Source organism: Nicotiana attenuata, chromosome 8, assembly GCF_001879085.1.
Source record: "Nicotiana attenuata strain UT chromosome 8, NIATTr2, whole genome shotgun sequence".
NCBI classification, from domain to species: Eukaryota; Viridiplantae; Streptophyta; class Magnoliopsida; order Solanales; family Solanaceae; genus Nicotiana; species Nicotiana attenuata.
The window spans coordinates 12,972,366-12,983,934 of record NC_031996.1 but is presented as its reverse complement, the minus strand read 5'-3'; the positions used below and the strand labels follow the sequence as shown (position 1 = coordinate 12,983,934).

At 35.6% G+C, this 11,569-nt stretch overlaps 1 protein-coding gene and 1 long non-coding RNA gene across 3 annotated transcripts; one reads left to right on the top strand and one right to left on the bottom strand.

Annotated features, from left to right (window-relative positions):
- Window positions 313-8,972, top strand: LOC109231782. 2 transcript variants are annotated; one of them, XR_002068835.1, is made up of 4 exons: window positions 313-449; window positions 1,917-1,998; window positions 2,085-2,204; window positions 8,910-8,972. It is a non-coding gene; the product is annotated as an uncharacterized LOC109231782 (long non-coding RNA). The 2 variants fall into 2 exon arrangements; XR_002068834.1 differs by having other exon boundaries at window positions 2,085-2,208; window positions 8,910-8,961.
- LOC109231781 lies at window positions 10,634-11,201 on the bottom strand. Its single transcript, XM_019397413.1, has one exon. The coding sequence runs from the start codon at window positions 11,081-11,083 to the stop codon at window positions 10,841-10,843; it is 243 nt and encodes an 80-aa protein (XP_019252958.1). The 5' UTR covers window positions 11,084-11,201; the 3' UTR covers window positions 10,634-10,840.

Below are 11,569 nucleotides of genomic sequence, written 5' to 3'. Positions count from 1 at the left end.
TTCCACACTTATTTTTATTGGTTTTAGCTTGTTTATTGTTAATCACTGAACGTAAAGGATTTGGCTAATTAAAACTCTAACATTGGCTTGCCTAGCAAGTATGGTGTTAGGCGTCATCACGGTCCCGATGGTGGATTCCCGGTCGTGACATTCAATTTCTCAAAATTTTCTTTTATTTAAATAGTTAAAAGGAAATATAAAAGAGAAAATAGAGAAAAGAAAAATATTAAGAAGACAATATTCGCCACCATCTTCCTAGGTTTTCAACTCCACATTAGGGGGTAATTTCGATATTAGACTGAAAATTATAGAACGGGGCAAAATTCCCTCTCTTTTTTCCCCTTGTTTCAAATGGTACAGTTAGTTCCCTCTCTCACAAATCTTTTAGCAAGGCTTGATCCTCTCTTCATCTTCTCTACGGAGCCGGTGGGGCAATCCGAAGAACAACGGTTCATACTTTTTCATCCTCTTTCTTACTTCTATATGCTCTATATTGTCTTTTACTTTCCGATATAGGGTTCCTATCCAGAATTGTTTTCGATATGCTTTTGGATCTATATAGTTACAAGTATTTGAGTTATATATTGCTTTAATTGTTGTGTATATTCCTTTATTTCGAGATCCAATTAAAAAATTTACCCTTTTAAGAGTCATTTCCTGCGGGGAAATGAATGTGCTTTTGAGAAAAAGAGTCTATAGTAAGAGGTTGTCTATTTGTATTAGGTGGTGTTCGACAGATCTCTTGTCTTTTATGGTTGATGGGGGTTGTCTGTACGTAATTGGATGGATTGTGTGCTTAGGATGCCGGGTACAACGCAATGCACTCTTTCTATTTTGTCTGTCTTGTTATTTTTTCCCTTTTATGGGGTTTGATGATTATATTATTTGGATGGCTAATTTTGTACACTGCAAGAAGACTCTAAGTAATTACTTTGTAAATTTTGAGAATATTTTGGTCTATAATTAGAAAGGACATCAAATGAGTTCTGTTGTATGTCTGCAACTACTGCATCCTTATACATCAGGGATGGTTGGAAATATGAGTACAATTACATGAACTTTAGGTGATTGTTGTAGACATTTTCCCACTGAACCAAAGGGCATTCTAACGCAATGAACCGATCATCCAGGATTTGAGCTAATCGCCATGGTAAAGCACCCCTTGTGGTTTGTTTACTTCTACAAATGTATTTGGAGTTTGTTTATCAGAAGTTGTTTTAATAGTATTTTTGAGCAACTTTAACTATGAATTGATTGCTGGACCAATATTAACAAAGATTACTGGACCGATAATGGTGACAATTATAAGTTACAACACATATCTCTTGTCACTCTTATCCTGTAACAGACCAACTTCTTTCTATCCTTGTGCACAACTATCTTTTATTTCAGAAAACAAGCTTGGCGAGTAATCATCGTCTTACATTAAGTAAAGTAACATTAAATTTTGGCTAGCAGTTCCGCCTTTGTCTTTTTGGAGCCTTATGTAATGTATCTAAACATGTCTAGTCATTATAAAAGCTATTCGATGACTAGTCAGAGTAAGTGCTACAGATCATATACAGAAGTAACTTTGTCATATCACACATGACCTGTTTGGCTCAAAGAAGCATGGTGATTCTGTATCCATTTATGTAATGGATATGTTTATAGTATTTTACCCTGTGAGTTCTAGTTTAGTACTTTTCATTTGCACAAGGTAAAAAATGGATTTTTTTTTTTTTTTTTTTGCAACTTTTGCTAGTTCTTGGTTTTTGATGTTGTATGCCCTGCTCTTCAGTTTTGCTTTATATAGTTAAATTTAATAACAGGAAAGCATGTATTTAATTACAAGCAACTAAACTTTTATGATTCTTATTTATCGGTTAACAATTTTCTTCGTTTGTACCTTACATTTAATTTAATTATAATGTCAGGTGATGTAAATCCATTGAGGGATAAATCCTCTACCAGTGCAAAGGTTTTAGTATTGATGGGCTGTTTTTATAGCATTGAGGAGTAAGTTATGCTTCTTACCTCATTTCTTGGCCAGGCATTTTTTTCTAGAGAAACTTAATATTTATATAACATGCTTCTTAATATAGGAAGCTGCACCAATTGAAGAACATTTGCAGCTTTGAATATCAGTTGGATTGAAGCAAAAAAGTGGTAGCCTTGAGAACAAGAAACATGGTTGGCTCAATGACAACTGCTATATTGCTCAAGTAGGTATAAACTTGAGATACAACTTTAAACTCACAGCTTACATAAATTGATGGTTTTAGTTTTATATTGATTGGTTATGTATTTTCTTATTCCTAGGACTATTGTTTATAGAAATATCAGTACAGTAATATACAGAAATAGTAAGGGTCCTTGGCATTCTTATTGTAAGAGGTGATTCTCTTGGAGTTCTTACTTGATATAGATACTAGTGGAATTCATGCCTTAAAAATTTTGAATAAGTACCTAAGAAATGAGATGAAGTAAGCTGATAGTATATAAATTTTATTTTTTCGGTTCAAGTTTTGGCACTTTCTTGTTGCTTCTTTTGCTTGAAATTAGCTNTAGACAGGAAGTTCTTTAAGTGTTGCTGAGGGTCTTCTGTTTGTGTCCCAGAAAAAAGTCCCTTGTTCTGCAACAAGTGTAGCATGTTATTTGTGATCTGGAACGATTCAGCTTGTATCGCGGGCACAATAATGGCAGTGGCCAGATTGTCAGCTGTGGGTTGTGCCCAGTCATAAAGTGCACCTTCAGGCACAGGAGGTGCCATTTGCTCATTTCTGACGTTCCCGTTGGGGTCGTTTATGTCGCCCATGTCAATTTCGAGTTGGTGTGTTTGTTGTGATTGTTGAAGTCTTTTGTTTGCACGATTCAATGCCCGGAATGTCTTCTCGGGTTCTGTGAGTCCTTCAAGTAGTTCTCCAGTCCTCGTAGAATTTCTAGGCATGCACCTGTGTACCCAGATCAACAACCGTCAAAATTTTCAATGAAAAAGTTGGTAGAGAGAAAAACTGACTACAATAAGAATCTTTGTATTTCTGTCAATGGCAATTGATAATTCCGTTAATTTCCTGGCAACGGCTCCAAAATTTGATCACGCCCAACTATGCCGTATAAAAGGACAATGCGGTCGCTGCAAATATAATCCGGTTTACAAGTCCGGAGTCGAATCCCACAGAGAGTTAACCTATCAACTGCTACCTTCAGACCCACCAAGTCTTCAGAACCAGCTTCTCAAATATTCAAATTCTCAGTTGAGTGTTCTTTAATAACTAACTTGCAAGTAAATAAAAGGCTATAACTAAATTAGAAGGGTTGTAAACAATTATGAGAAAAAGCTAAGGCAATGATTTCCCCTATTGATGGAATCCCTTCTGTTTATGCTCCTACAAATTTACCCACACATCTCTATCAATCATGAACGCTAATCTTACCGCAAATCTCTCCCGAGTAATCATAGTAATCTACTATTGCACTCTCCCGAGATACACTAGCTTGCTTTATTTCGCCCAATTCAATTTAAATTGCACCCAAGGCTTCGTTATTCCTAATCCCGCCTTTAAACCCGCAATTATAGATTCCTCTAATAATCTAGGAGTGGTGTTGTTCAACAATACCCTAAATATGCACTCTTTTCCAAGTTATGCACACTAAATAGGCACAGCTAAATGAGGATCCTATCAATTAACTACAACGAATACGAAGTTGAACAAATAAAGATTTAACTAGCAATTTGTATTCACATAAACAAGAAGTTCATCACCCAATAGGTTCCATCAAAGCCTTAGACAAGGAATTTAGCTACTCATGACTATGGGAGAATAAACTAAGCTTGAATTCATCATAAAATCAAAAGAAAAGAAGAAAGATGTTTAGAGTACTTTCTCACAATTGTTTTTCTTGCTAAGAACCCTTAGAAATCAATACATGCCTCTCTTGGGCGAAGTCTAGCGTTTTAAATAGGGTTTTGGTCTAAAAATCCCGTGTTTTACACTTAAGTCCCCGAAGTTTACTGTGCCCACCGCGGTTCTACCGCGGTCGCGGTAGAACCGCGGTCAAACGCCCTCGCGGAATCTTCAAACTTCAGAGACTGCCTTCCACCGCGGTTTCACCGCGGTCGCGGTAGAACCGCGGTAGAACTTGTACCCGAGCATTTTGGCCTGTTTTGAATGGGTTACTTGGGGAAATTCAACAATTAGCCTCTTTTCATCAATAATTGACTCCAAAACCGCTCCTTAGCCTTCCTTACACCTATATCACCTGCAAATCATGAAAAGCACTAATAAGAGCATTTTGTTGTCATTTTCCACATTAAAAGTTCACAAGAAGGTGATTATTTGGTGCGTGATTATAGTCAAATTCACCTATTATCAGTAATCTCTGTTACACACCTCTTTTTCAAGGGAAACTTTTATACACTCAACTTTTCAAAAGTGTGTCTAAGACACAGCACTTTTGTGCTTGGCCAATTTTTTAGATTACGTGAAAATCACACCCTATTAGGGCCGTGTCACGTGTCATTGATTTTAAAAATGAAAAATTATATTAAAAATTAAAATTAAAACCCATCTTCTTCATCTTTCCATTTTCTATCTTAACCACTATTGTTTCTACCACCATGGTTGTTTGTGAGAAAGTTTTCAACAACACCAAAATTCAACCACACTATCTAAACAACTAGCCGAAAATAATCAAGCAACAAATTGAGTTCAATAACACAATAATAAACAAGACCCAATTTAATTTTCAAGCTTTTTTCGATACCCCAACAATGGTGGATTCTAGATTTGTTCACCAAATCTTCAATACTACTGTTAAAGCTTTTAAATCTGTCACAAATAAATAGTTTTCACAATATCTGGACAATAAACCAACCAAATGCGCTCAATTTTAGATCTAAAATTGATATGTTTTTTCAAAATTTCTATTTTGGGAAGAAAATGAGGGGGAAGGGTGGTGAGGAAGAAGACCAGAGGGAGGGGGAGAGGTTCTTGTGGGGAGGGGAGACAAAAAATGGGATTTTTTACGGGCTTCATGCGCTTTTTTTGTGTGTAAATACGCAAGTGCTATCTGATCAAAAGTAGTGTGTCTTAGATACATTTTTGAAAGGTTGAGTATGTAAAACGTTTCCCATGAAAGAGAGTCGTGTAACAGGGATTTCCCTGCAAGGTTTATGGGTAAACTATGTGTTTTGCCATTATAATTAGATGTTAAAATAGAAAAAGTGCTATTGGATGTATAGAAGGATGGTTATCAAAGTGAAAGATAATTTACATAACAATTATAAGACTCATAATGTTATATGGTAAAGAGCGTTATATGGTAAAGAGCGTTGGACGACTAACATTTAACATATCCACAAGACAAGTGTTGCAGATATACAAATGCTAATATGGATGTGCAGTTATAGAAGATTAAATAAGATAAAAAAGTATCATATTAGCCAGAGCTGCAAGTAACACGTATTGAGAATTAAATGAGAGGTCACTTGAGATACTTGGTAATAACCTGTGTCAACCTACAGATGTACCGGTCTATATGTGTGAAAGGAAAAAGTAAATTGCAAAATATATGGACATAAATTTATTTTATTTTCATAATATTAGGGTTTTGAAATTCAACAAATAATGTTAGTAATTAACAAATGTGTTACTACATTTTATCTAATCAAGGATATTTAGAAATTTGAATATTAAATGGATTATTTTAATTAACTTTATTTGAATTTGTTCAATTATGTTTAAGTATATTTTATTCGAAGAAGTCTTCATCTGTGTCTAAAACTGCTGAACCTTCATTGGCCAAGAGGACAAGGTCTGTTGTGAAATCCAAGCAAGTTAGAATTGAGGAGGAGGAATGGAGTGGTGAAGAAGAGAGTGAGTCTGATGCTGAACAAGACAAGCTGGCCAAATTTGGCAAAAGAAACATTTTGAAGGGTAGACTTCTGAAGGATTTGGAGGAACCAGGGACGGTTCGACTAGTTGATGCTCTTGCTGCTCAAGGTTGGAAGGACATGGTCCTTCAACTGGATGGTAGGCTGGCTAGGACTGAGATCATTGAGTTCATGACAAATGCAAAAGTCAAGGATGGCAGAGTTACCAGTCAGGTGAAAGGGGTTCAAGTGATATTTGATGCAAAGGAGCTGGGTGAGATCCTTGACATCCCTTTTGAAGGGTATGATGACTACACAAGGCAAAAATGGCCAAGTCTGGACTCCCTTCCTACTGCCCTTGCTATCACTAGAAGATTTTGTGATGTCCCTGATGTGAATGAAGCCAAGGTCGTGTATAAGAGTGAAATGAAGCCCTACCACAAGGTCCTGTTTGAATTTGTCAACAAGTATCTGCTGCCTAGGCAGGAAAGAAGACACATTGCTAACTACATGGACTTAGTGTTGATGGAGTGTCTTGAAAGTTGCAGGCAAATCAACTGGCCTGCATTTATTATCAAGTTACTGGACAGGGCTATCAGTGGCTCCAAGGCCCATGCCACTCCTTATGGGTTTATTCTGACTACTGTTCTGGATAGTTGCAAGGTGCCACTAAAGAAGTGGGAGATGGCTACAAGCAAAGACCATTTTGGCATCAACACTTTGATTGCTTGTGACTATGAGATCAATGCCATTTCCAATGAACCTGGTTCATCTAAAAGGACACCTATAAATAGCAAAGTTAGAGCTGTAGTGCAGAAGAGTGTGGTAAAGGATGCTGAGATAGCTAGGCTGAAGGCTCGTTTAGCAGAGGTGGAATCTGAGAGAGATGCTCTCAGAACTGAGCTCACAAAAGAAAAGGAGAAGAATGATGGCATTCTTCAAAATATGCTGCACCTTCTCCAAGCCAAAACCCAACCCTCCAGCTCTTCCAAGCCTTAAGTTCTTTAGCCTTCATTTCCTGAACCTTGTCTAGAACTTTCAGTGACCTAGATTAGGGATTTTTTTTCTTGTTTTGCTCATGTTTTGACTATTTTTGTTTCTTTTTGTGGATTGTGGTAGAAACATATCTCCTATAAATGAAGTTTACTGTTTTTGCTCTTGTTGACTGTTTATATTTCCTTGATAGTTTGAATATGTTTGCTTGATTACTGATGATTAATTCATGATTGCACTTGCAGTTGCCCTAGTGGCCATGAGTAATTGTTAAAATTCTGGGAATCACACTGTGTTTATGCAACTTTTTGATGATGCCAAAAGGAGGAAGAGATATTGTGCTTTATATATTCTGAATACGTGATGTTTATAACCTAATGAACCTGGTCCTTGATAATAAGTAATTTTTTCTAACTTTGTATTGATGAATAAGCTGAGTTCTGACAGAGCCTAAGTGAGTGAAAAGCACATAGTTTGTCATCATCAAAAAGGGGGAATTTGTTGGCCCAAGTAAAGGTGAAGTTTTGAAGACTGACAAAGGAACTCAGACATGGACCAAGTCCATCCTAGTGAGGCACAGATATGGTCAACCCAAGCATGTGAGATGCACGTGAAGGACATAAACCTAACGTACCAGAAGTGATATCTCCTGATCATGATCGAAAAGATTGCATATTGGATAAGGAGAAAGACTCCTTACACAAAGAGAACATTGCTTAAGAGAAGGATAGAGTTAGAGGATGAGATCAACTAGAACTCTTCCACCATGGAAGAGTAGCATCAGAATTCTAGTTAATCTCTAATTACTAACTCCTTAAATATGAGTGTTGTTCTCTTTTACAGGTAACGCACATAAGAAGAAGTTAAACGTAAATTGAGAGCAAAATAGTAAGGCAATTTTGCAAGCAATTTGTGTGTGATTCAAGCGTGCAAACGTGGAGCTACTTGAACCAGATAGAAGAACCAGTTCCAAGTGTTTGTCTTTTATTCTAGTTCAATTGTAATAGGTCGTTTTCATATTGTACCTTTCAGCTTATCTAGAAGCAATTGTATTAGGTACTCAGAGTTTTCAAGTTAGAGTTAACTTGAAGTTGTCGCAACAGCTGAGGCTGTGTGCTACAACGGGATTAGAGTTAATCCTAGGTTTACAAGAGAGTTTTTGTAAATGCAATTTTTGGCTCAGTGATTTTAGTGGAGAGTTTGGGAAAATTCTACTGGAAAGTAGGTCGTGGTTTTTTCACCTTTTTGAGCCAGGTGTTTTCCACGTAAAATCTTTGTGTTCTTTAGTTTCTGTACTTATTATTCCGCAACAGTAGTGGTTGGAACATTTGCAGCTTTGAATATCAGTTGGATTGAAGCACTGAAGTGGTAGCCTTGAGAACAATGAATATGGTTGGCTCAATGACAACTGCTATATTGCTCAAGTAGGTATAAACTTGAGATACAACTTTAAACTCACAGCTTACATAAATTGATAGTGTTAGTTTTAAATTGATTGGTTATGTATTTTCTTATTCCTAGGACTATTGTTTATAGAAATATCAGTACAATAATATACAGAAATAGTAAGGGTCCTTGGCATTCTTATTGTAAGAGGTAATTCTCTTGCAGTTCTTACTTGATATAGATACTAGTTGAATTCATGCCTTAAAATTTTTGAATAAGTACCTAACAAATGAGATGAAGTAAGTTGATAGTATATAAATTTTATTTTTTCGGTTCAAGTTTTGGCACTTTCTTGTTGCTTCTTTTGCTTGAAATTAGCTCCAGAAGATTATGGGCGCTGGCTTGATTTATTTAACTAATTATTAGTTTATATTTTATAGTTCGTTTCCTCTACTTCAGTTTCCAGTGTTGTTATTAGCTTTTAGCTGGTGCAAGTTTAACTCTGCGAATNAGAATATCCAGTAACTTCTGTTCAATGTTATTAGACCAAGTGACAGATTTATTTGTAAGAAGATTTGTAGCTTTCTTTTATTTATGTAACTAGATTTGTCCTTTTAGCCTGTCAAAATGCTAGCTGTTTACAAGTTTTTCATCTACTTTTGTTTCATTGTTTCAGCATAGTGATGTGGGGATCGAGTGTGTTTCACCCATGGATGTAAGAGTATCATTAAGTGACAGCAATACAAATTACCACAAGTGCTTTCCACTTTTGTATATTTATTTGTTGAGGAACTACTCTAGTCTCTAGCTTGTCTAGTGTTTAAGTTATTATATATGTGTTTGTATAATTTAGTTTGTAATGTTGGTTACTACAGATATTTGTAATGGAATTTGAGTTACTAATTTAATAAATAATTATTTATTGAATCCTATAATTAAAATTTTTAAATAGGTATTGTCGCAGTTTATAACTGTCACTGTTTAATTTTTTTTTAAAGATTGAGATCAAATTGTGGGGGTTATAAACCCCCATAAATTAATTTTTTTAAACGTTAAGATCATATTATGGGGGTTAAAAATTGTCGCTAATTGCTTTTTAAAACTGCCACAAATTAATATTTATTTTGTGGCGGTTGTCGAGGAGGTTTTAAAAAACTGCGGCAAAAAATGCTTGTGGCGATCATAAATGTGGCGTTTTTCCAAACCGCCATTCATTTTGTGGGGGTCGAAAACTGTCACTAATCGACAAAAAAAAAAACCCATAAAATGAGCCTTTTTTTTTTGTAGTGACCTCTTCAGGGTTAGGTTAGATACTTACTGGGTAAACGTTGATTTACGTACTCACGCTACACTTCTGTACTGAATATGCAGATGCTGAGGCAGGTACATTAGGTGGTCATCTTGGCGCATTGGCGCATCTGTTGAGGGAACTTTATGATGAGCTGCATTATACGCTATGATTCGCAGCACACAGAAGTCTCCAGCTTATTCAGTTATTATATCTTGTTTATTTGATATTCCAGACAGATGTTGTGATAGTGTTATATTGTTCTGGTAGATGTTCATACTCTTGCGATACCGGATTTTGAGGATTCCTAGTGGATGTTCATTATGTTATTTCAAGTTATTATTATACTTCACGTTATGATGTATTTATATTTGAAAATTTGGTAAAGAAAAATACATATTTCTATGAGTGCTAGATTTTATTTTATTTAATAAAATTCTGATTTTGAAATATTAAAATAAATTATAAGTGAAGTTTCACGTGTTGGCTTACCTAGTAATATCGTTGGGCGCCATCACGACCTATTATAGGATATGAGTCGTGACAACAAATCAGCTAATCTACTAGGGTTTGAAACCTGTGATACGAGTGCTTAAATTGCGATCTCTTGACGGTGGATTGACTTCTTCCGACAAGATTTTCAAGTGGATCTCATTCGGGAGAACTTAAATGACATTGAGGCGTTTTCCCAAATTAGCAGCAACTGGACACAAAATTTTAAAATATATAATCTTAAACAAACCATATGGATATACTAATTCTTTTGAAAATTATTATCTTAAACATATTATGTACTTCTGTGCTATAAAAACCTCCGTCAAGTGTAAAGTACGAAATTTGAGTTAAATTATTTTAAATTTCGAAAGTTCATTCTTTTTTAAAATGGACAAAGAAAAAAAATAAGTTCTCGTAAACTGAAATAGGTTCATATAAGAGAATATTACATAAGAGGATAAAAATATTTGTTTCTCCTCTTAACTGGTGAAGCTGATTACAGCCCATTTGAAAGTCTACAATTTCGAAACATACTCCATTTTCTTACTATTTCGAAAAAAATTTAAATTATATACTCCAAGACGTACTTTCTTACCAATAGCTAATCTCTTTGTCAATGACAGTATAGACACATACAATATATAGATTGTAAAGAACCACAACTACTAAGGGACAGAACAAGTTACAAACACCAGTTACATTCTTAGTATGAAAAAAGGCTAGCAACCATATATGCAGTGCTCTCCTAATATTTACACTAGATAAAAGATAAAGCTTAACCTATATATAAGCTGACAGTGTAAAAAAAACAGTACAAAATAGTTTTACTCCCCGGTGCCGGTAACACCCAAATCCTGTTTCTTGTCCTCATCTTTGCCGGCGCCGAAAACCGGACCACCTTTGCCGGCAGCATCATCCACCTTGTCTTGAACTTTATCAATTTGGATCCCTTTTTCATCTTCACGAGAATGAATGTCCATTCGAGGCTTGTTGTCATCTCTTGTTATTGATTCGTACGTTGTTTGTGTTCGAGATTCCTTCGGCTGTGCTCCTTGGGCCCCCGACATCTTCTTTCAAAAATTTTAACTTCCAAAGTTTCAATTCGTATTCCCAAAGTATATGGCACTTAATTGTTTTAATCTTGTGAACTTGTTCCAATACTCGTCTACTGCAACATTATCTAGTTTCATGATCGGTTCAATTTGTTAATAAACTTTCTAAGGTCGCCACGTTTCATTTGGAAAGCTGCATGTGGCGCATGCATACGCAGGAGCTTGTACCATTACGTGTAATCTTTATCAAATACTTTACATGATTTTACGCGAACAAATACACCATAAGGATAAGAGACTGCATTTTTTAAAAGTAAAAGGCATAAAAAAGTATATACTCCCTCCGTTTCATATTAGATGAGGTAGTTTGACTCGGTACGAAGTTTAAAAAAAAAAGAAAAAGACTTTTGAAACTTGTGATCTTAAAAGCTTAAGGGGTAAAAAGTTTGTGGGGCCATGACATTTGTGTGGCAATAAAAGCTTCTCATTAAGGGTAAATTG

Coding starts and splice junctions, on each gene's coding strand:
- LOC109231781 (XM_019397413.1), bottom strand. CDS start 11,083: ATGTCGGGGGCCCAAGGAGCACAGCCGAAGGAATCTCGAACACAAACA.